This window comes from Paramisgurnus dabryanus, chromosome 20 (assembly GCF_030506205.2).
Source record: "Paramisgurnus dabryanus chromosome 20, PD_genome_1.1, whole genome shotgun sequence".
Classification (NCBI taxonomy): Eukaryota; Metazoa; Chordata; class Actinopteri; order Cypriniformes; family Cobitidae; genus Paramisgurnus; species Paramisgurnus dabryanus.
In genome coordinates this window covers 22,821,661-22,845,215 of record NC_133356.1, presented here as the reverse complement: position 1 = coordinate 22,845,215, position 23,555 = coordinate 22,821,661, and the positions used below count along the sequence as shown (strand labels likewise).

General features: G+C 36.3%; 1 protein-coding gene across 1 annotated transcript; it reads right to left on the bottom strand.

Moving 5' to 3' along the window:
• Window positions 1-3,178: 3,178 nt before the first annotated feature.
• On the bottom strand, window positions 3,179-4,150 carry noto (notochord homeobox). The gene is made up of 3 exons (XM_065297554.1): window positions 3,778-4,150; window positions 3,496-3,683; window positions 3,179-3,391 (listed from the first exon to the last, which is right to left on the bottom strand). The coding sequence occupies exons 1-3, from the start codon at window positions 4,148-4,150 to the stop codon at window positions 3,197-3,199; spliced, it is 756 nt and encodes a 251-aa protein (XP_065153626.1). The 3' UTR covers window positions 3,179-3,196.
• Window positions 4,151-23,555: the final 19,405 nt, after the last annotated feature.

The following is a 23,555-nucleotide window of genomic DNA, read 5'->3' as shown; positions in this document are numbered from 1 at the left end:
CGCCACTTGACCATGCGTCAATATGTTACGCGGAGGGTATACCCTTCGCGTCATTTTTTGACGAACTGGGGACTTCAATACTATTAGGTACGCGAAATTAAACAGTTGTCGCCTGACATTGGGGTTAGGGATAGGTTTGGGTAGGGATGTCATTATGTAAATCTAACCCTAAACCGACGCGAAAATGGTAAGAAAATGGTACGAAAATAGGAAAGAGAATGCAACGGACTCAATAGTATTGAAGTCCCCAGTTCGTCAAAAAATGACGCGAAGGGTATACCCTCCGCGTAACATATTGACGCATGGTCAAGTGGCGTCAAATATTGACGCCATGGGGTGAGGATGGGCTGGGGAAAACAGGAACGACTCAATTTCCTGAGTAAAAAAGCCTCATTGAAATGTTGCATTGGGTGTCACATTAGCATAAAGTGCTCGTTTAAAACAGGACCTCGCCTTGTGCTTCTTTCAGTCCGTCTTTCAGACAACGCGTTAGAAGTCATTGTGTTCACAATACTAAACCGTTCACAAAGACACAATGGCATGCGTGTACTTCAAACGCTAGTGCTTAATGTTAATGACCATTAGATAGAGTGCACGCACATTTCACTGCAAATAAAATGCAAAAATGAAGGTTTTACAGTTTCCTTGCTAAAATACTCAAATCTGTTCCTTAGCTGTGTCCTTATATGTCACCTTGAGCTTTTAATCTATTGCATAATGCTGTTGAGTTAAATATGGACGAACACACACTGGGTTAAATTGATCTGTCCCTGGTTGTTTCAAATATGAACATTTTCTAAGTTTATTGGTTGGGTTTGTGCTTTTATTTACCCTACGTTTTTTTTTTAGATTGAAACTAAAATACATTCACAAATGAATCAATTTGAACGATTTCACCTGTTTGTCTGTTTGTTTGTTGGTAAGGATGATTAATCTGTTTATCCATTGATCCAGGATTTTAAATCTGTTTTCTGATCATGAAGGGAACTGCTGTAAGCTACTGGTTGGTTTTCAGATAACAGTACGATGCATCCTTGAGTCCAATGAGACACTGTGCTAATACTAGCAGTGGGGGGCCACACTGAGACCCTGAAGGTGGCATAGAGGGGGGGCAATGACTAATTGGAATGGTGAGCTCCCCTCCCCTTTTCCTGCAGCTTCTGTCCTGTGGCTTTTCCCAGGGTTCCCCTCCCTGCTGGACATCTTGCCCTACTGTGAGATTACACCAGATCACATCACCGATAGTTTGTCCATACATAAACAAACACACGCATATATCCAAGCATGTCTGGAATCAATCAAGATATCTGCATATTATTTCTGCTCTTGCTTTATTCTTCTCCAAAGCCACTAATCATGAGCCTTTCTCTTTAATTAAACACATAAATACATTTTAATGACTCTAATCCAAATTTTTGTAAAGATATATCTTATTACACACTTTGTTTTATTTTATGCTAAATTAAAATACAGTGTGTGTCAGTAGGCAATTCAGAGTTTTTGGGCCCCAGACTTGTTTTTGTGACTGTAACAGCCATAAAGATAACATTGCAATACTTCAATACAAGCTTCAAACATGTAATTGCTCTTATCATTGATTGTTTGATTCTTTGTTAATTTGATGAGGAAACATTATTTTTGAGAAGATTTCATTGGGCCTTCTGTATTCTTGCTTTTAGGGCTTAACTGGATTAAGAGAGTGGAACAGAAACATTGTGACGAGTTTGTTAACTAGTAATCACTGCGTTCTTGGAGGAAAATTACTAATCCATCCTTATCAAGACTATTAGGCCAGCCACTGCACAAAGCCACCATGCTAACGGGCTTTAGCATGTCTTAGTCTGATGCGGAGCTGAGACAACAAGAAGACACAACCATGCCTAAAAGGCTCTGTCTGCAATAGAGAGACACACTACCTGGCTCCTGCTGCCCTTGGATCCCAGATAAGCTTTTTTTGTGATCTCAAACATACTTTAGTACAAATTTAATACATCGGAAAGTTCAACACAGTTTCACTGATACTCCAATACTGTTTTGCATTTTTCTGTAATAAATACTGAGATACAACATTGAAAGAGCTGTGTAGGGTGTATTACATTGTTTTATTTCAAACCTTTTTAGATCTTTGTTTCATTGCTTTTCCAGATAATGTTATGTAGAATTAAATAATTCGCAACCCTTGGTTTATCTCAGATGAGTGGTGAAGTGTCTAAAAATGTAATGACATACAGCTGTAATATACTCATCCTAAAATCATCCCAATTGTCCCCTTAAAGGGATAGTTCACCCAAAAATGAAATTTCTGTCATCAATTACTGACTCTCATGTTGTTACAAACCTGTATTATTTGTTCTGATGAAAGGAAGGTATTTTATGGAATATTTGAAACCAAACGGTTCGTGAGCCCTCACTTCCATAGTAGGGAAAAGAATACTATGGAAATCAATGGGACTCACAAACGCTTTGATTAGAAACATTCCTTCCTTAGTGTTCATCAGAACAAAGAAATTTATACATGTTTGTAACAACATGACTGCCAGTAAATGATAACAGATTTTCATTTTTTGGGTGAACTATCCCATTAAAGACAACATACTTGATGTTGTGTATTTTCCATTAAATTAACTATGAGTGTATTTGGATATAAGATCTATATAATTGCTCAGATTAATTGCATGCTTTCATTTATTTTATGAGTATTATTTTGGATTGTTACTGCTTCATTGTTGAAATGTGAAATAATCCACTCAATACATAAATGAACTTAAACTGAATCTTCATTAACTTCTAAAATTAGTGTAATGGTAATTTTTACTTTGTTGCTTTTTGTCACAGATAGACCCACTGCATACAGAATACTGCTATATTTGTATTATACTAAAATATGAATGTAATAAAAAATATTTTGAACTATCAAGTGATAGCTGTCTTAAACCACCTTGAAGTGTCCATTACAATGTCAGAGAAAGGTTAAGAAAAACTTGATACATTTTAAAAATATATTTTCTTTATTTCATCAATATACAAGCTTTTTAACAAAGAACAAAGATACCCTTATAAGAGCAATGGTGTATACGTGAAACACCTTAAATATATATCTGTTAATTAAATATTTGTACAAATAGATTAGACTGTTTCATCTTGTGAAAATCAAATATGTACAAAACGTGGAACAGTAACAGCAGTTGTGATTTTTTTAGTCTTGAAGTGAATCGTCGATGTCAATGTCGACATCAGAGTCCTCAGTGAAATCTCTCTCCTCGTCCTCTCTGCCCTGTGACCCTGGGCTTTTTGGCTGCACTGTGATGCCTAGTTTGGCCAGTTTGGCCTGCTGCTGCTCAAGGCTCTGTTTTCTCCACTTGATGCGTCTGTTCTGGAACCAAACTTTAACCTGGAAGAAATAAACATATTGGATAAGTGTTTGAACTGTGCGTGGTGCTCGACATTCCTGGTTTTAAATCAAATTCATATTCGTTTAAACTGATGCCTATTTACCTGTGCTTCAGTGAGTTGAAGAGCAGACGCCAGGAGGAAGCGCTCTGATCCCACCATGTACTGCTGACGCGCAAACTCTTTCTCCAGTCTGGACAGCTGCTCATTGGTGAAACTGGTGCGCATTCTCTTTGATTTTCCAGCTTTGTGTTTGTAGTGAGAGTGCACTCCAGCTTTCCCAAGTACTGCATCTGTGCGTAAAAAAGATTCATTGGTTAGGACCTTATACCAACGCTGAACTTTTCTTTATACATTTCTGACAATTACGCTTTTAGTGATACATACCTTGTGCGTACATAGCTCCTCGACACGGTGTCTGGTAGTTATAGGGTGGATAACAGAAAACGGGATATCCTGTCTGTGTATGCATAATGCCCTGGTTATACGCAAACTGTGGAATTTGCGAGTACATGTGCGCCGCAAATGGAACGGCCGTGGTCGACAGTTGAGGTTGACTGTTTATGTTCCTATAGAGATGTGTCCTCTCTTTCTCTGTATGATCAGGCTTGGCCAGCAATGCGTCGATTGTGAATGATTTCCCCGTATTCGGTTTTGAAGAATTGGACAGGCACGCGTTACTGGCATAGTCCGGATAGAAAGCTGGGTGTGGACGCATGGAGTGTCCAAAAGTTTCGTGAGTGCGTCCAGGCATCTGCATGGCTTCTGGGTTTAGGGAAAGGCCAAAAAATGTCTTATCCTCTGCAGAGATGTTTCTCAGGCTTCTGAAGAGTGAAGTGGAATGATGCTTGGAGAACCCGCGGGTCTTTTATACCTGCTCAGAGACGCGAGGTGTGAACGACCCCCAGTGCGCTTTTGTCTTTTTAAGTGGCAGATGAGTCAAACGAGCGGCGCTACAAGGGATCCAATTAACTGATGGAGTTGTAACAAGCTGAGATTGTCAAATATCCTAATGGCCCTCTCCACTACATGCCCCCGGAGGTGGCCCAGAAACATAGAAAGGGGGTCAAGAGCCGAGAGCCAGGAGGTCCAGATTTACTACAAATTCCTGCATGGCTGTGCGCAACAGTAGAGCGCATTGATGTTCCCCAAATCATCTAATACTTTATGTTTGAACATTCAAAGGGTACCGCCGAATGCGCCACACAGCGGAACAAATAGCCTCACATGCGGAGGTCAAAGAAAAGGAAAAAATACGAACCAGTAATCACATTACAACTTAGCCTCTACATCTTAATCTAAGCCAGTTGCCTTTCTTTAAGGCTCCAGATTGTCACCTAAATGCAAATCACTTTTATTCATGGTTAGTGAACTAATTCATAAATTGGGACATAGACCACGGTAGCATCGCACTAAAGTGTCGAAGATAATGTTACAATTCACTTCCAGTTTCAGTCTGAAGGTGTCAAATGAAAGTATAATAGTCAGATCTCCTCAAATCTAGTTCATGTAAACACATTGATCAGTTCTCCTCCCTCAATCAGGCGTTGGCGCGTATTGCGCCCTGTGCCAATTGTGTTTTGCCAGTTTTGGTGTCACTCGAAAATTGAAGGGAGGATTTGCCGCACCTGGGCTTCAGTTTTCTCACTTCGAGTGCGTAACCCGCTGATTTTACTTAGTGTTGGGCGATGAGCACCTAATCTATTGAAAATTTCCGCCCAGCTGATGTGTAAATAAATGTTCTTTTAATACGTGACCCTAAAGCGTTTCCCATTTTTACCCGTTTGAAAGTTTTTATTTCTGCCACAGCATAATGATTATGAGCTCCCTAATAAATGATCATTAAAGTAATTCACAATGATCATTAAATACTGATGTTGATAGGGGAAATCACTTATCTGAAGAGGGAGCCCCCATTACTGGTTCTCAATTAGGACATGAAACGGCACAGATGAAAAGCAGCGGCTTCACTAAAGGAAGTGATTTGCTTTCTAACACTGCTTTACAACAAAGAAACGCTCTTTCAAGAGAGGATTATAGGCAGCTCTGCAAACTCTCCGTGCTCATTGCCATACGAGAAGTACACTGCATAGGACTTGCTAAAGCCCAGTCAAACAGACCTTCCTTTGAGCCGCGAGCTTTCTAATTACAGCAGCGCACCTGACACCAAAGCGCATAATGAAGCGCGCAAACAGTGCGTCACTGCGCACGCAGACCCTCGCCGTCTGACCACCGAGGCCAAGTTATCCTTGTTTGTTAACATGTATCTCTGAACGGGACTGAAAGAAAGGATTCACGCCGAGCGAGGCGGTGTTTACATATGACCGTTTGTCATCACGTCTAGTCCTCTCCGGCTTTAGCCAGCACATCTGGACAGTAGTGTTTGCACGTCTGTATCCAAAGCGACGTACAGTGCGTTCAATGTGCAGTATGTGTGACCCCTGGGGTTCGAACCTATGACCTCTGTAGTGCCAACACTGAGTTATACAGGAACGCACATATGCATACCCAGCATTTTTAAAGTGTACATATTATATGTAATATTTTATTATTATACAGTTTTAACACTTTTGTTTCTGTTTCCACAAAGGTCTCCCTTTTTGAACCATACCAGGGGCTCCAAACTTTTTATGAGCAAGGTCTACCACAATGGATAAAACAATCTGGAGGGCTACTTTTTTACTTATTGATATTATATTATTTTACTTTACTTGTGAACTATGCTTTATAATTTAATAAAAAAATATATGATAAATAACTATTAAAATTGAGGCCATTAATAGAATGTGCTTTGGCGGGCAACTCACAGACTCCAAGTGCCCGCAGGCATCATTTTGGAGACCGCTGCACTATACACTAATTTTAAATCATATGAAATTACTTTTAAAATTTAAAGGCACTTTATTGCCATGATTGTGTGTACTTACAATATTGCCAAAGCATATACATAAAACAGAAACACAGAATAACACAATAATAACAAACATTAGGTGAAATTAAGCTAAGGTGGTGGGTGATGAACAAAGTACCACTGCAAATATAATAGAATCAGAGAATATTTACAATATAAAATAAACGTTGCAATATAAATTAAGTATACAAATGTAAATTTTAAACAGAGGTTTTCATACTAAAATAAAAGTACTGTAAGCTGTGTTTATTTCTGAGAGTGCAACTGATAAATGAATTTTGCAGCAGCTGACGGGTGTCTGTTTCCCCCAGTAACATCTTCATTTGATCTGATTCTGAAGAGCTGTAAAACTGTGTTATCAAAGTGTTTCACTCTGAAATCTTTATATTTATCACAGTAAAGGAGAAAGTGTGTCTCTGTCTCGATCTCACCACTGTCACAATCAACACAGATTTGTTCTTCTTGCCATGTTTGTCTGTGTCTGCCTTTCTCTATTGCCAGACTATGAGTCTGTATTTAGTAAGGATATATCTTTGCTTTACATCTCTAACAGTGTATGGATATTCTGACGGGTTGTATTAAATTTTAGAGCCCGATAACATCCTTACGTTGTTTTTTCACTGTATGGAGATTTTCCAATGTAGTGAAGATTACAATATTGTTATATTTTAGTAAATCTTATATATTTGTTTATATCTTATGTTATATCTGTTAAAGATGACTGTTCAAACATGTCACAAGAGTAGAAACATGAACCTGGGTCAAAATCAAGGATGAGTTTAAGTTTGTGTATTGGAGCCAGACAGAGAATACACTGATGGGCTTTTTGTGTTGGTGGCCCTTTTCATAGTCATAATGGGGTACAGTGGCTGCCCCTCCTTCAACATCCTTTTCTGTAACTTAACTGAAACTCAGCACACCACCCAAAGCATCCTACATACAAAAATATACATTTCTTAAATAAAAAAGCCACGAAAATGCAGCAAAAAACTCAATTGACTGTATATTAATTATTACTGTACAGACTAAAAATGCTGGGATATTTTTTTAACCCAGCGTTGGGTCAGAAAGGGACACCCCCAGTCATTGGGTTAAATTAACCCAAAAATGTTTATATTTGATCCAACATAGGGATAAAACAACCCAGCATTGGTTAAATTACAACCCAAAGGTTTGGGTTTGTCCATTTTTGACCCAATGCTGGTTGAAAGCAACCCAGCATTTTTAAAGGATATACATATATATATATATATATATATATATATATATATATATATATATATATATATAGTTTTGATCTGTTGTTTAAATTAACTTATTTTCTTAAAAATAGTAGTACTTTGTACGTGCATCTGCTTATATACACTCTAAAAATGGCTGGGTTATTTTCGACCCATAATGGGTAAATATTGGACAGAACACACCTCTATGTTAAAAATGACCCAATGCTGGGTTGTTTTAACCCAACTGCTGGGTCATTTTTAACCCATGGGGTAATTTTTAACCCAGCATGTGTTCTGTCCAACATTTACCCATTATGGGTCAAAAATAACCCAGCCATTTTTAGAGTGTATAACTGTGAATTTATCATGCTAGAGATGTGTCTGTCTTGCGACTATAAAGTTCTGTTATTGTTTTAATATAATAGTGTTTTGTTTAGCTTTATAATGAAGGCAAATGACACTAAGATTATTACCTCTGAGGTGAAAACTGACCAATTACCTCACCATGTCAATGGACATCAAGGTAACTTCTATAGACAGGAGTCGCATAATACCGCTGAATGGACCATCACTATTCTTTTCACTGTTGCAGGGACTATCAGGGCCGTGAAGAAATAGTAATGGCAGATTGGTCCATCTATCTCACCTTTACCTTTTCAAGTGGTTTGTCAGGACGATCAGGTAACCTACGTCTAGCTTCAATACACATCTCACTGCTGTTATGATGTGTTAGACCTGTGTTGGGGTTTTTTGCCTACGGGGATTGAAACTAAACTTTCAAGTTTATTTTGTGCATTTGCTTTCTTGATCTCACCTTTCCACCTTTCTCTACGTTTTCAAGAAATTCAACCTTTATTTCATCTAATATGAAGTATTATTATGCTCAATAAACAGCAGTATGCATGTGTTTCAGTGCAAGTGCAAAGCTGGTTACTACATTTCGGCTCTGCATTGACTCTATTATATATATATATATATATATATATATATATATATATATATATATATATATATATATATATATATATATATATATATATATACGGTATATTCATACAATGTACTGAGAATGGGTTCAAAATAATCTCAGTTTATAAATGGCTATAACATATATTTGCAGTAAAAACAGAAGAAACGTAGTTCGTAAGTCTTTTACCAAAGGCCCTATTCTCAGAGAGAGAGAGAAAGAAAGTGATAGTTTGAGTGTGTATTCTGGCTGTCTGACATTGTCTGACCCCACCTTGCTCTGATGGTCCGGTCGTGACTAGTGCATCTTTAACAGGACTGATCTCCATTTCAGATGTCTTGATTTCTCTCGGTTGGACTACAGGGTTTAAAAACACTGGGCCATTGTCACAATCATTCTGCCCATGCAACTACTGTCCCATTATCCTTCCAGCTCTTTGTCTCAGTCTTGTCTGCTCATCAAGACAACAATAGAATATGGATGTAACTGAAGGCTAATGAGGTCACTTGATTGCTTTTTTTAACAGTGATTGCCTAGAAACCAGGATCATCAGATTGTAGCATTGTTTTCAGCAAGCACTTAGGTCAAAGACTTGTGAAGAAATTTACATTCTTAGCATTAAAGAAGGAAATTCCTTATTTATTTTTACTTTTTTACATTTTTGTAGAGGACATTGGCTAGTCACAAAAGCCTTTTCACTTTCACAAAAAGGTTTTGCATTAAAAGTCCATTTACATGTATGTATTGTGTGTTTTCTTCAGTTGTCTTGTATATTGTGTGAAATCATTCAGAAAGTAGTCCATCAGAGTGGAAATTATCGCTCAAATTATTTAATGATTGCCCAAATCTTTTTTTGTGTGAATTCTGTTCATTTTCTCCATTTTAAACAGTTTGCATCCATTCAGACAAGTTTAAACTAGATTTTGAATAAAAGGCTGAATTGGTTATGTCAGGGCATGTTTTAAAAATATTTTATTATTAATATAATTTATGAATGGAAAGTTTTATATTTTTGTATACTATCTTTAACATTTTGTTGTTAATTAAATGCTTTGTGTTTGATGTTTTTTTTTACTGTTAGGGTTTTAAAGGGACACTCCTCATTTTCCAGCTTCCCTAGAGTTAAACATTTGATTTTTACTGTTTTGGAATCCATTCAGCCGATCTTCCGGTCTGGCGGTTCCACTTTTAACATAGCTTAGCACAATCCATTGAATCTGATTAGACCATTAGCATCACGCTAAAAATAATCCAAAGAAATTCGATATTTTTCCTATTAAAAACTTGACTCTTCTGTAGTTACATCGTGTACTAAGGCTGACGGAAAATTAAAAGTTGCGATTTTCTAGGCTGATATGACTAGGAACTATACTCTCATTCTGGCGTAATAATCAAGGACTTTGCTGTCGTAACATGGCTGCAACAGGCGTATTGATATTACGCAGTGTCCGAAAATAGTCCCCTTGGTTTTCAATAGCAGGTGACTATTTTTGGGCACTGCATAATATCATATCTGGAAAATAGCAAATTTTATTTTTTTGTCGGTCTTAGTACACAATGTAACTACAGAAGAGTAAAAAAAAAAATATCGATACTCTTTGGTTATTTTTTAGCCCAATGCTAATGGTCTAATCAGATTCAATGGATTATGCTAAACTATGCTAAAAGTGGTATTGACAGACCCGGAAATTAGCTGAATGGATTCCAAAATGGTAAAAATCAAAGGTTTAACTCCAGGGGAGCTGGACAATGAGCCTATTTTTTTTTTTTTAAAGTGGAGTGTCCCTTTAATGGCAGATTATATTATATGTATATTATATTATATTATATTATATTATATATATAACAACCAACCAGGACAAACAAGCCTGATAATATGTGTGACAACTTGTCCTGTCTGTCAATAAAGCCAAATAGTGGAACATAATAAAAAAGTCTTTACAAAGCTGAACTTCAGTTTATACTTCAAACACACCACTGCAACATGCATGCAAAATTTTTAACACATCTTTATTAAAATATTTTAAAGAGCAAAGATATCAATTGTTCAGACTTTTGGTCACTACTGTATCTATAATATACACAAAACAAATAATACTTGTGATATACAGGAGTTTCTTTTAAACATAGCTAAATGAAGGCATATCTCAATTTAAGATTAAGATGGATTGGTGCACTTAATTTAATTTAGTGAATGGTTATGAAATGTCTACTGTTTGATCATGAAAAAACATGTTTATAATAAAACTGCCAGTAGTTGATTTTATTTATTAATACATGGATTTTGGTTATACTGGGGAATTGTATTATTTTAAAGTTCTGTAAACCGGGGATAAAATTTACTGTGCATACAAAAGACAATTTGTGATATAATGATTTAATATATTATTAAATGAATAAAATGTGATTTTACTGTAAGTATTTTACTGTTAGATTACACACAACACATATGCAAAGTTCATAAACAAATAGTCCAGGAGCCCGGGACTATGACTAAATAAATACCACAAAAAAGGATTAAATATAAAAACAGATAAAGTCAGTGCTTTATTACCAGTTCATATTTCTTTTATTCTGTATTTGAAGACAACCTAGATTCCGTTATACGCTGAGATTTGCCTTTATGCCAAATTTTTTTGTCCAGTGAATACCTCAGTATTTTGTACATTTTGTACAATACACCTTATATATTGATGTTTTATTCTAACCTGAAGGGCCATTAAAAAAGCTAATATTGTACAAATTTCCACCAGACATCACCTTTAACCACTATTACATACAGCTCTCTTATTCATTTATTTATTTATGTATTTCATGAAACTATACATGATTTATAAACCTGTATTAATCTGATAATGTCTGTTTATTGAAATTGCAGCCTTCAGCAGTGAGTGTTGTCATATATTACAGTAGCCTATCTGTCACAATCAGTGACGTGCCTTTTTACACAGCGGTGTAAGATGGTGTGAAATTTTCACTTGAGGTGAACATTGTGGCAACAGAATGTCATGTTTGGTGTAATCTCAATAAATCAATAATGGATAGTGTGATCTATCGATAGCCTGTTTCCAAGTACCACGCAGGTGGTCTCGAGTAGAAGGAGGCATTTTATGGTGGTATTTTAGAGGGGGTAGTGGAATTATACGGGGCATTTTAGGGGGTTATTTGGCAAAGTTATGCAAGGTGACACTCTTTAATAGAGGTGAGAATTGGTGGGTTGGACTTTGACACTCGATCAATGTTTACACTTCCTGTCACAGAGAGTGAGAGTGAATACAAAGTGTCAAAATGCCTGACTACTGTGACCAAGCAGAGTCATGTATGTAAACAAACTCGGTCTTAGCTGTACCATAGAGGCAGACAGACATAGACAACAATAAAAACTGAACAGACTGTAACATTATTGCATGCATAACAATGTTTTAAACCATTTAAACCATTTGGGACAACTTTGGGACACTTTTACAAACTTAATCAACAAATACTTTGAACTGAAACTCATAGCTGAAGGTAAAACCTTAGAATATGCAGAAGCTGTAAACACATTCAACAATTTCAGCCTGCATATCATCATGCATGAAGTTTATAGACGTGTGTGTTTACATTTGCAGTTCACACTTATGGTTTTTGTCATTGGTTGCATTTAATGTAAAAAAATCTGTCAACACAAAATCTTTTCAACTATTACATTTTGATGTCAATGTGGATGTGAATTACAAAAAATGCCATTATCGGAGCTAAAACTATTGCTCAGAAATTCCTAGCAGTCTGTGTTCTACATCTCATAGTCTGGTTGTTTTCAAACATTCAAACAGGTATCCACACATAGCTGCTTACTAAATACAGATAAAATCAGGCTTCTTGTGGATTTGTGTAAGGTCTGTACTCGTACTTGCTGTAATGCAACTTACCAAAGAGAACAAAGGCAGTTCACTGTTTTTTACTAGTGTCCCTCATCAGAGGACAAGATCAAAGACCTGTCACCATGGAGATCAACAACACAAAGGTTAAAGCACGTCTGTGTGTAACAGCTAATGTGTAATAGTTGAGTGTGATCCTTGTGCTGGCCTACATGGAAACTGAAATATCTCACGCGTTTCTACTGCCCCCTAGTGGGCCAAATGAAGACTTTATTACAGTGTTGTGTTTGGGTAAGCAATGTCAGGTTCCCGAATATTTTGGGGCGATCGAGGGACCCCTGACAGGTTTATTAAGCACATGCTTTCTACAATTTTTACTGTTCCAAATTAATGTTTTGATGTTTTTGAATTATTCATACTGTACAAACCTAAATACTTCAGACCTGTTTTATAGTGATAAAACAAATAAAAACAAAATAAGCTTGAATATGTGACTATGATTTATGTGCTTTGCTTTTAAACATAGAGTCATTTTGTTCAAATTGCATTTGGATTCAACAACATAGTTTTCAGGTTATCTTAAAGGCTTAATCAACAGTAGCAAAGCTAACAGTTCTAATTAACCAAAACCTTAAAGTGACTAGTTTAAGGTTATTTTAGGTACTTTAACCTCCGTCAGTGTCTCAACTAAAACAAACAAAATATTTGAGTCACTGTATTTTTTATGTTCAGATAGTTTAGCTTTACTTTTGCAGCTAAAATCATTCTCAATGGACCCCAGTTTAGCAACAGGAACAGTTTACTGGGATCTTTTTGTGTGTGAAGTTAGCGAGTGGTTTATGTCAGTTTGTGTTGTGATATGTCACAATCCTCACGCATGGTCCCCATATGGAAGTATGCATTTTTTAATAATACCGCATAGTTTTATAATTTATAGACCCTTTGATTTTCTCACTCTCATCCGCAGACGTCACACCCACGGTCCGTCAGTATGAAGGTCTGACTGCACGATCTACTTTGGCTATGGATTTCAGACCACCAGGGGGCACCAGACTCCACTTTGAAAACTCTCGAGATATGGAACACTCCACAACAGTGGTTCTCTAATTTGGGGCCTCGAGATGGTGCCAGGGGGCCCCAGTTTTATGACATTGTATAAAATACATTAATTTATCATGAATGCTGTGTAATTAAACAAACAAAAAATAAGGCTACTAACCAACAACACTACTTTGTATCATTTAATGTTTTGTTTAATTAAAATGTTAAGTTTTTTCTTTGGGGGTGGGTAGGTGGGGAAGGAATGCACCGTACACAAGGGAAAATGTGAAAGGTTTGAGAACCACTGCTCTACAAAAATCCTTTGTTAGGCAAAATAATAATAATAATACTGAATAATAATAATTGGTATAATGATTTTGCATGTTTTTTATTCAGCTGCAGTCTACTTTATCTAACAGGTTTCTCACATTCACGTGTATTAAACAATATTTGCGCCTCTGTAACACCGAAGTGTAAAAAATGCAAAGATGTGCCAACTGCTCATCACTTTATACTGAGCTTTGAATTCATCGTTTTCTTTCAGAATCACAACTACACGCCTTGGCATGGATCAAATATTGCTGAGACGTCTAAAACTACTGCTGTATAGAAGCGAAGAAAAAAATATACCACAAATGTACACTAGATGGTAGCGTCTGCAAACTTGTTGTCGGTTACTGTAATACCTTTTAAAAACACCTAGTGGCGTTGTGGTCACATTAGGAACCGCGACAGAATAAGCCTGCCACCAACTGGCGAGATCTGCGATTGCAGGAGTAAGAAAAGCATAAAGACATAATTTACAGAAATACTTTATATTAAATAGGTTGAGTGTTGTGTGGTGAAATAAAAAATAAACAAATTAAAGCTGCAGATAAGCATATATTATTAAATACAAATTGAGGTCTATATATATTTTTTTTTACTTTCATTTAAGAAAATGTCACCGTGTAACACATTTTAATTATGCTATTTGAATGGAGTTTTTACTGTTACACTGTAACACAGTGCTATGATGATAAAAGCTTGGTAGTTAAGGCATACATAAACCCACATTTGTTAAGTTTCATATCGATTTAAAAAAAAAAAGTGGTATATTTAGGGAACTGAAAACTTGTATGTGTATTATGAAGACTACAAACAGAAAAGCTATCAAAATTGTGCTGGGTATTACTGGCAACTAGATGCCAGTAACTTACTGTAAATTTTACATTACTGGCAACAGTTTGTTCAAAGTTAAATGAACATGAAACATTTTTGGTCTTTATCTTCTACAGTTAGGCATTGACTCGAGAACCAAAACAAGGTTTTATGAGCTAAAACTGAGATTTAAAACAACTTAAAATAAGAATAGCTTATTTAGAAATCCAGGCTATATAACATATCCAGTTACAGTCCTAATCAGAATTATTGGGAAATAAAGAAAAAAAACTGCAATATTTCATTTATTGATCTTTAATTTTATTGTTTTTAAAATCACAAAAATCTAACTTTTCATTTAAGTTAAACACTTGTCCACCATCCACATTTAGGAAAATAACTAAGATGTCACATGATTTGTGTGTGCTGTTGGATTGATTTCCATTGGCAGTTGAGCTGAAGACTACAACTCCCAGCATGCTCTTTCGCAGCATCATCAAGCTATGCTGATGTTGTTGTTTTTTACCTCTAGTGGTGAAAGGTACAAAATATGCTTTTAACAGATGTCATGAATCTGCCCGGAAGAGAAATTATTGTCTCAGTGCACAGTGAGGAGAATAGTTAGAGTGGCCAGAAAACCTTCAAGGACCACAGCTGGAGAATTTGAGGAATAAATTAAGTTAGGGTCAGAATTCAATTCAAGCATAACCACAAGTTGTTTGGAGTTTAGTAAAAAATCTCAGCTCTCATAAAAAACAAATTTACCAGACACTAGGCTTAGGGACGTGCACAGGGGTGCTACTAGTACTTCTGCAGGACAGGGCTCTATTGTCAGATGATCAAAAAAAAAAAAACTTTTTGAATACACAAGATGGATTTGGTGTCAATTATTCCTTACTTATTTCATAATGACACCAAGTTGTTTTAGTTCAATGAAAGGTTAGATTTTTGTGAATTTTTAAATAAAAGATCAAGCAACAGCCTTCTTTGCTCATATTGACCAAGGGTGCCAATAATCCTGACCAGGACTACATAAAAATTATAATTCAGAGAATCAGTTGTAAGAAAGACATCTTATTCCCTTACTGATTATGTTAAAATATAATATATAATCCAAATAAAATCCAAATCCATTTAAAGCTTGAAAACCTAAATTAGTTGTTTAACTATTGGTTGTTAGCTTATATTAATGCTTGTTTTGTCTTATTTTAAATCTTTGAGGTCCCCTTGGAAGTCTGTTGAGGCCCCCTTGTTGCCCCGGGCCCCTTGTATTGCAGTTTACGTTGAATTTCTAAAATTGAAACTGCAATGTTTGCTTCAATATATAATATTGATCTATAGATCAAAGTTAAATAGGTTTAATTAAAATTTGTAAAAGTAAAAATGTGCTTTATTGTAATTTCTGCTGCTGATGAGTACTAAAGCTATCTGAGCTGAAATATTAGAGATGCAGATTGCATCTGTTATTGCCTATTGGTGGAAATGAGATGTATGGGCTTATTAACATATCAGTGGTAAGAAAAACAAAGCAGAAAGAGAGTTAAGTGAAAGAGAACAACAGGTACATCCCCCATGTGGGTGAACGTGAGTATGTGGAATGTGAGGTAGAAAGTTTTCCAGTGGACGTGAAACGACCTGCAAAAGATGTAACCTCATAGAAGGCATATCAAGACATAAAACTCTCATTTGAATACATTTGAATAAAACTGAACATAAAATGAAACATTCAGAAAGGCAAAACTGAAAGCCTTATATAAATCCAATACAAATGTGTCAGGCCTGAACAAAAAGCTGTTCATTTGATACAATCTGTCAAATCTGTCACAATTTAAGCATTGGCAAAGAAGAATGGACATTTATTAGTCTAGTATGTTAAATATTTTTACAAAATGAACAAAATGACTATTAAAACACTACAATGTGCTAACTTAAGTTCCCTTTGTGCAATGTCACATTTTATGTGAACATTTTCAACCTTTAACTGTAATTCTTTATATAGGGACACTCCATATAATACAGAATAACTTTTTATTGCAATTTTTTAAGATCTTGGAATATTTTTCATAACTTGGAAATGTATGACCTTGGAGTAAAATCATCTTACATAATGAAACTTAAAGAACATTCTGTGGATATACAACCTTTATATCTTTAATATTGACTGAGAAATCAAGAAGCTTCCTGACTACCTTGATGCTCATAATTGTATAAAAAGATGTAAATTTAGCCTGGATTTCACAGACAGCTTTGTCATAAATTAAACTAAAATGGCATAGTATGTTATATAGCTCTCTATTGGAAAATGCGTTATATAGCTCAAAGCCGCTGTGAAAGTAACGTATCTGGAAACAGAAAAATTATGTCCAGTAAAACTAATGCGAGTAGTTACATTGCAATATCAAATGACAAGCATAATGAAATATTGATCACCCGGTGAGATATAGATTATTAATGACGATAAACTGCTCAGTTTGCAGTGCACGCCAAGCTCTAATACAAGTGTGTTTACACACAGAAGTGTTTGTCACTGTGTATGTCACACAGTCGTGCACATATTCAAGGCTGTATCAACACTGCTGATGGAGCACTTCACACACCATTACAGACTGCTTATAGTCTGGGGTGTACCAAGGATTTGCAAATGTGCCTTTTTATTGCAGTACAGGCATCACTAAATGCACTTTAAATGCAGTGTTTATAGACTGTCAATATGCATCACATGACCCCTACAGAAGATCTCAGTGTGGTATCCACACAGCTGCCATACATAATAATAAGCACACATACTCCATGCATCCTACTCCTATTCTTTTACAAGCAAAGCTGGTAATAAACTCTTTTAATCATTAAAGAGATCAGAAAAAATAATGATCTTAGTGATCCACATGTCATTCCAAACCTGTATTTCTTCCTTCTGCAGAACACATACAAAGATATTATGAAGAACATGGTGACCCAACAACATTGGTTTTCATTCTATGGACACAAAATGATTTCTCAAAATATATATATTTTTGTGATACACAGACATATACAGGTTTTAAATGACAGGAGGTTGAATAAATGAGTGCAGTTTTAGGCAACTATCCCTTTCAACACATTTTGGTCATGAATGTTTACTTATTAATTCCTTCCTATATAAAATGACACAAATAATGACACTTTTTTTTTCAGTAAATCATGAATCATTGATTAATGTAAGGTCACCTAATATAAGAAATTCACTTTCTTTGTTGTTTGAGCATAACTGTGTGTCGCCTGTGTGTGTACACACCCACCCCTTAATGATAAAAATTTGCCCTTTTTTAAAAATGGCATTACGCAGTGCATGAAAATAGTCCCCTGCTATTGAAAGTAACCAAGGGGACTATTTTGGGACACTGCGTAATATCACTATGCCTGCTGCAGCCATGTTAAGGCAGCAAAGTCCTTGATTATTACGCCAGAATGAGAGTATAGTTCCTTGCCATATCAGCCTAGAAAATCACAAATTTTAAGTTTCCTTTGGTCTTAGTACACAATGTAATTACAGAAGAGTCAAGTTTAAATGGGAAAAATATCGAAAACTCTTTTAATCATTTTTGAGCGTGATGCTAATGGTCTAATCGGAATCAATGGATTGTGCTAAGCTATGCTAAAAGTGGTACTGCCAGACCTGGAAATCGGCTGAATGGATTCCAAAATGGTAAAAATCAAATGTTTAACTCTAGGGGAGATGAAAAATTAGCATATTAAAAAAAAATGGAGTGTCCTTAACCAAATCTTTTCTTTGCGTAATGTTCTCCTAGATTGTTGTCGCATACTGAGGCAACAAAGTACAGTGTTTAGTTACACTTACTGCTAAAGTTAGCTAAAAATTTGTCATGTGAAAATGCAAAATTGATGTGAAAGAGTGAAAATGCAATGTTTGCAAATTCTTTTGCACCCCTTATTAGATAATTTGTTGTACTTAGAGTAATAAACTTGTGCACAGACTGAACTTTATTGCTTTTTCACAAAATACATGTTAACATAGCCAAAGTGGAAGTCTGACATTAATCTAATGGTTTTTAGTGATTATAAAATATGGAATCGAGTGCTGTGTAGTTCTTGTTCATATCTTAGTTTTTCTTCTGTTAAGAGGTTATTTAAATAATTGTGGGTTAAAACTGACAAAAAATGGACCGGTTTCTGCTGTCTCTATGGAGAACCCAATGTAAACCACTGCTTTCTTGCACGCCAACCACATCACATGACTAAAAACGATAGATAACAGTAAACAGGGAGGGGAGCTACAGTTCATTTGCATTTAAAGAGACACACACACAAAACAGCACTTTTCCTGCACACCCAAAAACGGGCCATTTCAACATGGTATCATAAATAATCTATAGGGTATTTGGACCTGAAATTTCAGTGTCACATTACGGGGATACCTGAGACAGATATGAGAAATTGCCATATTAGGTGAACTTTAAGACACTTGTTTACTGTTTGCTACTTTAATGTAAAATAATCTGCTGAAAATGATGCATGTAACTTTTTTTAATTTGGCAGATCGTCCATATATCCCACCATCTAAACCACAAATCCCTGTGTTTTGACATTGAACATTGTCATCAAAACTTTAATGCATAATGAAACTTTCTGTGTTTAAATCTTCAGCTGTCCCTCACCCGCTCACATTCTTCTGCTCTGTTCTGTTGACCACCAGCTGCCAGTGTCTTTGATCATTTGTATAGATCTGTCCATTTCACCTCTCTCTTCCTCTTTCTAGGTCTATCGTCTCCCTTCTGTCTCAGGTCTGCTGGAACCCGTTGGCATCCACGCCTCTCTCCAAAACAAACCCCCTACTCTCAATTCCACCCTTTCCTCCCCCTCCTCTCTTTTGTCTCTGGTTTTCAGATTCCCTCCAGAACGGCAGCCTGAGGCCGAGTTATTCTCTTCCCGCAGGCCCATCTGCTCCCAGGAGGCTCAATGGACAGATGTTCTTGTTCGTCTCATTCGTGCTCTCTCTCTCTATCCCTGTCTAACTCTCTTTCATGCTGACTAGAAAGCAGTGGTCAGCAGTGGTCACTTGATGTGTGTCAGGATGTCCATAGAAATAGTGAAGATCATGAATGTGGTTCACATAATATTTTGATTACGGTTTATAAGGTCTCGCCATGTCAGGTTAAGAATAATAATTCACAGATTGACGCATGTGTACTAAATTCGCATTTTAAAGTATTTCTTCAGTAACTAAGGTGTGGTTGGTTCACTGCACACATTTGTTGCCCCATGCACGTGCTAATGTAAGACCTTTGGCACCATTTGGGTTGTTGGATCTGCTCCTAATGACTCAGGGTGGTAATGAGGCAGGTTTAATTGCAGAGGACATTAATGACAGAGCAGTACACTCCTACATGAGAGCTATGCAAATGCTTATATTCACACTAAGTCATTCACTGAGGCAAAAGTCTCCAATGCGAAGGATTTAGGTCTGGCCACCTGTCACATGCATGTGAACATTCACTTACACACAGAAAAAAGCTCATATTTCAGGTGCTGAGGAGTTTCAAAGGGATTGTGTACATTACACACAATTCAGTTGTATGCAAACAGATAAAAACCTATTCACGGTCATCTGTACGCATGTGCACTGACATGCCCACATAGAGTATACAAACAAAGACTGCATGTTGTTATTATAGTCTGGTAAAGTGTGACATTGTATTTTTCTATATTTTGATGCTGCAGATCAGTTATTTTGTTTGGGCATCCCTTAAGTTCCCATTTTGCTCTTTATCAAGGAAGTTCATTATAGCACATAGACATTTTGAACAGGTCACCGCACATGCACAATGGATTCATAAGCCATTGTGTTAGGACCACCAGTTAAGTACTACACTGAGTAACTATAGGTACTTAAAGATGTCAGATTTTCAGATATGAGAGAGTTTTTCGAGAATTATATTTATATAATCAAATTCTTACTTGTGTGGAACGTGGTTCACGTCTTTTTTTTAGCAGAACATTTTACAACTAGAACTAGATTAATAGATAGTTAGTATTAGTATTAAAGGGACACTTTACTTTTTTGAAAATATGCTCATTTTCCAGCTACCCTAGAGTTAAACATTAGATTTTTACCATTTTGGAATCCATTCAGCCGATCTCCAGGTCTGGCGGTACCACTTTTAGCATAGCTTAGCATAATCCATTGAATCTGATTAGACCATTAAGCATCTCGCAAAAAAAATAAACAAAGAGTTTCAATATTTTTCCTATTTAAAACTTGACTCTTCTGTAGTGTACTAAGACCGACGGAAAATTAAAAGTTGCGATTTTCTAGGCCGATATGGCTAGGAACTATACTCTAATTCTGGCGTAATAATCAAGGACTAAAGGGCGATTTATAGTCGTGTGTTGGCAGTAATCACACGTGTAACCACAGTAGCAGCAGAAGTCGTCACATAAGAAGAAGCTAAGCAAGTTAACCCACAAACGGAGAAGAAATAGCAACTTGTTGTGTATAATTTGAGAAGACCAGCAATGATGGAAGTAAATAAACAGCGACTTATGTTGCAGTTTGAGTTAAATCACTCCTCAACTTGGCTCATCTTTGTTTTCACCGTCTCAAACGGAAATACCTATGACGCAGTTTTTTTACCTGACGGGAGGGGTTCTGGTGGACCAATCACAGCGCTTGCGGTCCGCGTAGAGCCGACGCGCTGTTAGAAATTTTGTGAGGTGCGCGTCAGGCTACGCACAGGCTATGGATAGCCTACGCTGTACGCACGACTATAAATCGCCCTTAATGGTGCTAATGGTCTAAACAGATTCAATGAATTATGCTAAGCTATGCTAAAAATTGTACTGCCAGACCCGGAGATCAGATGAATGGATTCCAAAACGGTCAGAATCAAATGTTTAACTCTAGGGGAGCTGGAAAATGAGTAAATTTTTTTTTAAGTGGAGTGTCCCTTTAAAGGATAGTTTACAGTACAATGAGAATTCTGTCATCATTTACTCACCTTTAAGTTGTTGGAAAATGTGTATACATTTCTTTATTCTGCTGAACACAAATGAAGATATCTAGATATCCAAAAAGATCTGGGGCACCATTCACTTCTATAGTATTATTTTTCCTACAATTGAAGTCAGTGGTGCCCTAGATCTGCTTGGTTACAAAAAAATCTTCAGTAAAACACAGAAATGGATACAAGTTTGGAACTACATTAGGGTAAGTATGTAAATGATGACAGAAATGAAATTTTTCAGTAAACTATCCCTTTAACATTATTTATGTAAATGTACAGATAATATCACTGTGCTGGTACAATTGTATCTAGCTGTGGCTGATCTCTCACGCCCAGAGGAACTCCACATGCCCTTTGTGAATCCTCACAGCAGGTGTGTACCTGCTAGCAAACTTCAGTTTGTAAAACTGTCTGGGCTAGTTTTCTCAGATCCTTCAGTATAAAAGAGCCTGTTTGTCTAGTTTGGCGTGAGATATGGCATGACATTTATTGTTCATTTTGACTTTTCCATAATTGTTACCTTGTCTTCTTAAAATGGCTATTTTCAAATAAGACATTTCATTTACTATGCTAGTTACATACAAGTATCTTAAAATCTATGGCCTGGTTTTAAAGACAAGGCTTAGCTAAAACTAGGCCTTAGTTAAATTAAAATGTTTAAGCTTCTTTTATAAACATACCTTAGAAAAAAGACAAAATCTTGAGACAAAACATATTTTAAGATCTGGCAGTGCAAGTTATTTTCAGTTGAGACATCTCAAATATGTGTTTTAGTCTATACGACTAGCCTGAAGCCTTGTCTGTGAAACCGGGGAAATGTTTAAAAAGTGTCATAAAGTGATGTGAACATTTAAGTTGATTTTTAAAGTAAATGAAAATTTAAGTACAGCTCATGCACACACAACAGGAATATTAATTTGATTGAAACAATGTTTTATTACATATCAATAAAATTGTCAAATCAATGAGCTTTCCCTATTCCCACAGACCCTTTGTGCTAAAATTGGAGGGATCCTGGGGAAGCAGGGGAGGGTGAACAGGAGGTTATCTTGGCTAACAGAAACACTCAGGTTTTATTGTGTTTATAATAGGGCTGTCATGGTTCATGTTTACCATGAATGTTTAAGAGTACCACGGTCTGTGTTGAATGCATATGCGAAACGTTGACTAAGCATGTAGTGCCCTTATTTGAAGTGAAGGGTTTGTCTAGTTAGCATAAACAAAGTGGAAAGTGTCTGTACATCTCCTCAAGTCATACTGCTGCAGTATTTGTGGAGGGCAGTGAGTTAGTTTGTTATGCATGTGTGCGATGAGATATTTTCAATTTTTTGGGTGTGCACTAGACTGTAAGTGACTGTATGTTTTATCTCTTGTTGCCTATGTGTTAACCCATACGTTGGCTGTGTTCACAATATATCTTCATCAAATAGTCATAAAGCTAACGTGCCCCCCCACACACACACACCCAATAACACACCCATAAACCCACACACAAGATACCATACATTTTTTGTAAATGGCAACCTTGCATCATATTAACATTTTTAACTGAATTAAGTTTATGCCTACCCTTTGTCACAGTCTAAACTGCTTTATCGTTTGAACACTGAGTTTGTTATGGTTGCTACATTGAAGCAGTTTTTAAACCACAAACGATTTCATTATTTTAATGTATGTATATCTTAATTCCTTTAAGTTGATTTAAACACACATAGCATACTTTGCCCTACAGTGTATTATTGCTAGTTTAAAGCGCGTTTTATTTCATAACAGTTAGTATCCACACAAACCATGTACCAAATATATAATAAAAATGGTTAAAACCTTTGTTTTCTTTTATTTAATTCCTCGTCCAGACTCGTTGAATGGTATGTTCCAGAGCAGGACGCTGGCATATGATTGGATATATTGTAAAATAAGGCGTTACCGGGCTTTAGCTTGAAATGTTCCGCGGGAAAATTCATCTTCACTTCACATCTATGTCCCGCCCAGTTATGTAAAATTAAACGCCATTGGATGAAT

What these genes read in the sequence shown, in the direction of transcription:
- noto (XM_065297554.1), bottom strand. Translation starts at nt 4,150, where the DNA reads ATGCAGATGCCTGGACGCACTCACGAAACTTTTGGACACTCCATGCGT. An exon ending in AGGAGCTATGTACGCACAAG is followed by an intron (nt 3,684 to 3,777) that starts GTATGTATCACT and finishes TTTTACGCACAG; the next exon opens with ATGCAGTACTTGGGAAAGCT. An exon ending in TTCAACTCACTGAAGCACAG is followed by an intron (nt 3,392 to 3,495) that starts GTAAATAGGCAT and finishes TATTTCTTCCAG; the next exon opens with GTTAAAGTTTGGTTCCAGAA.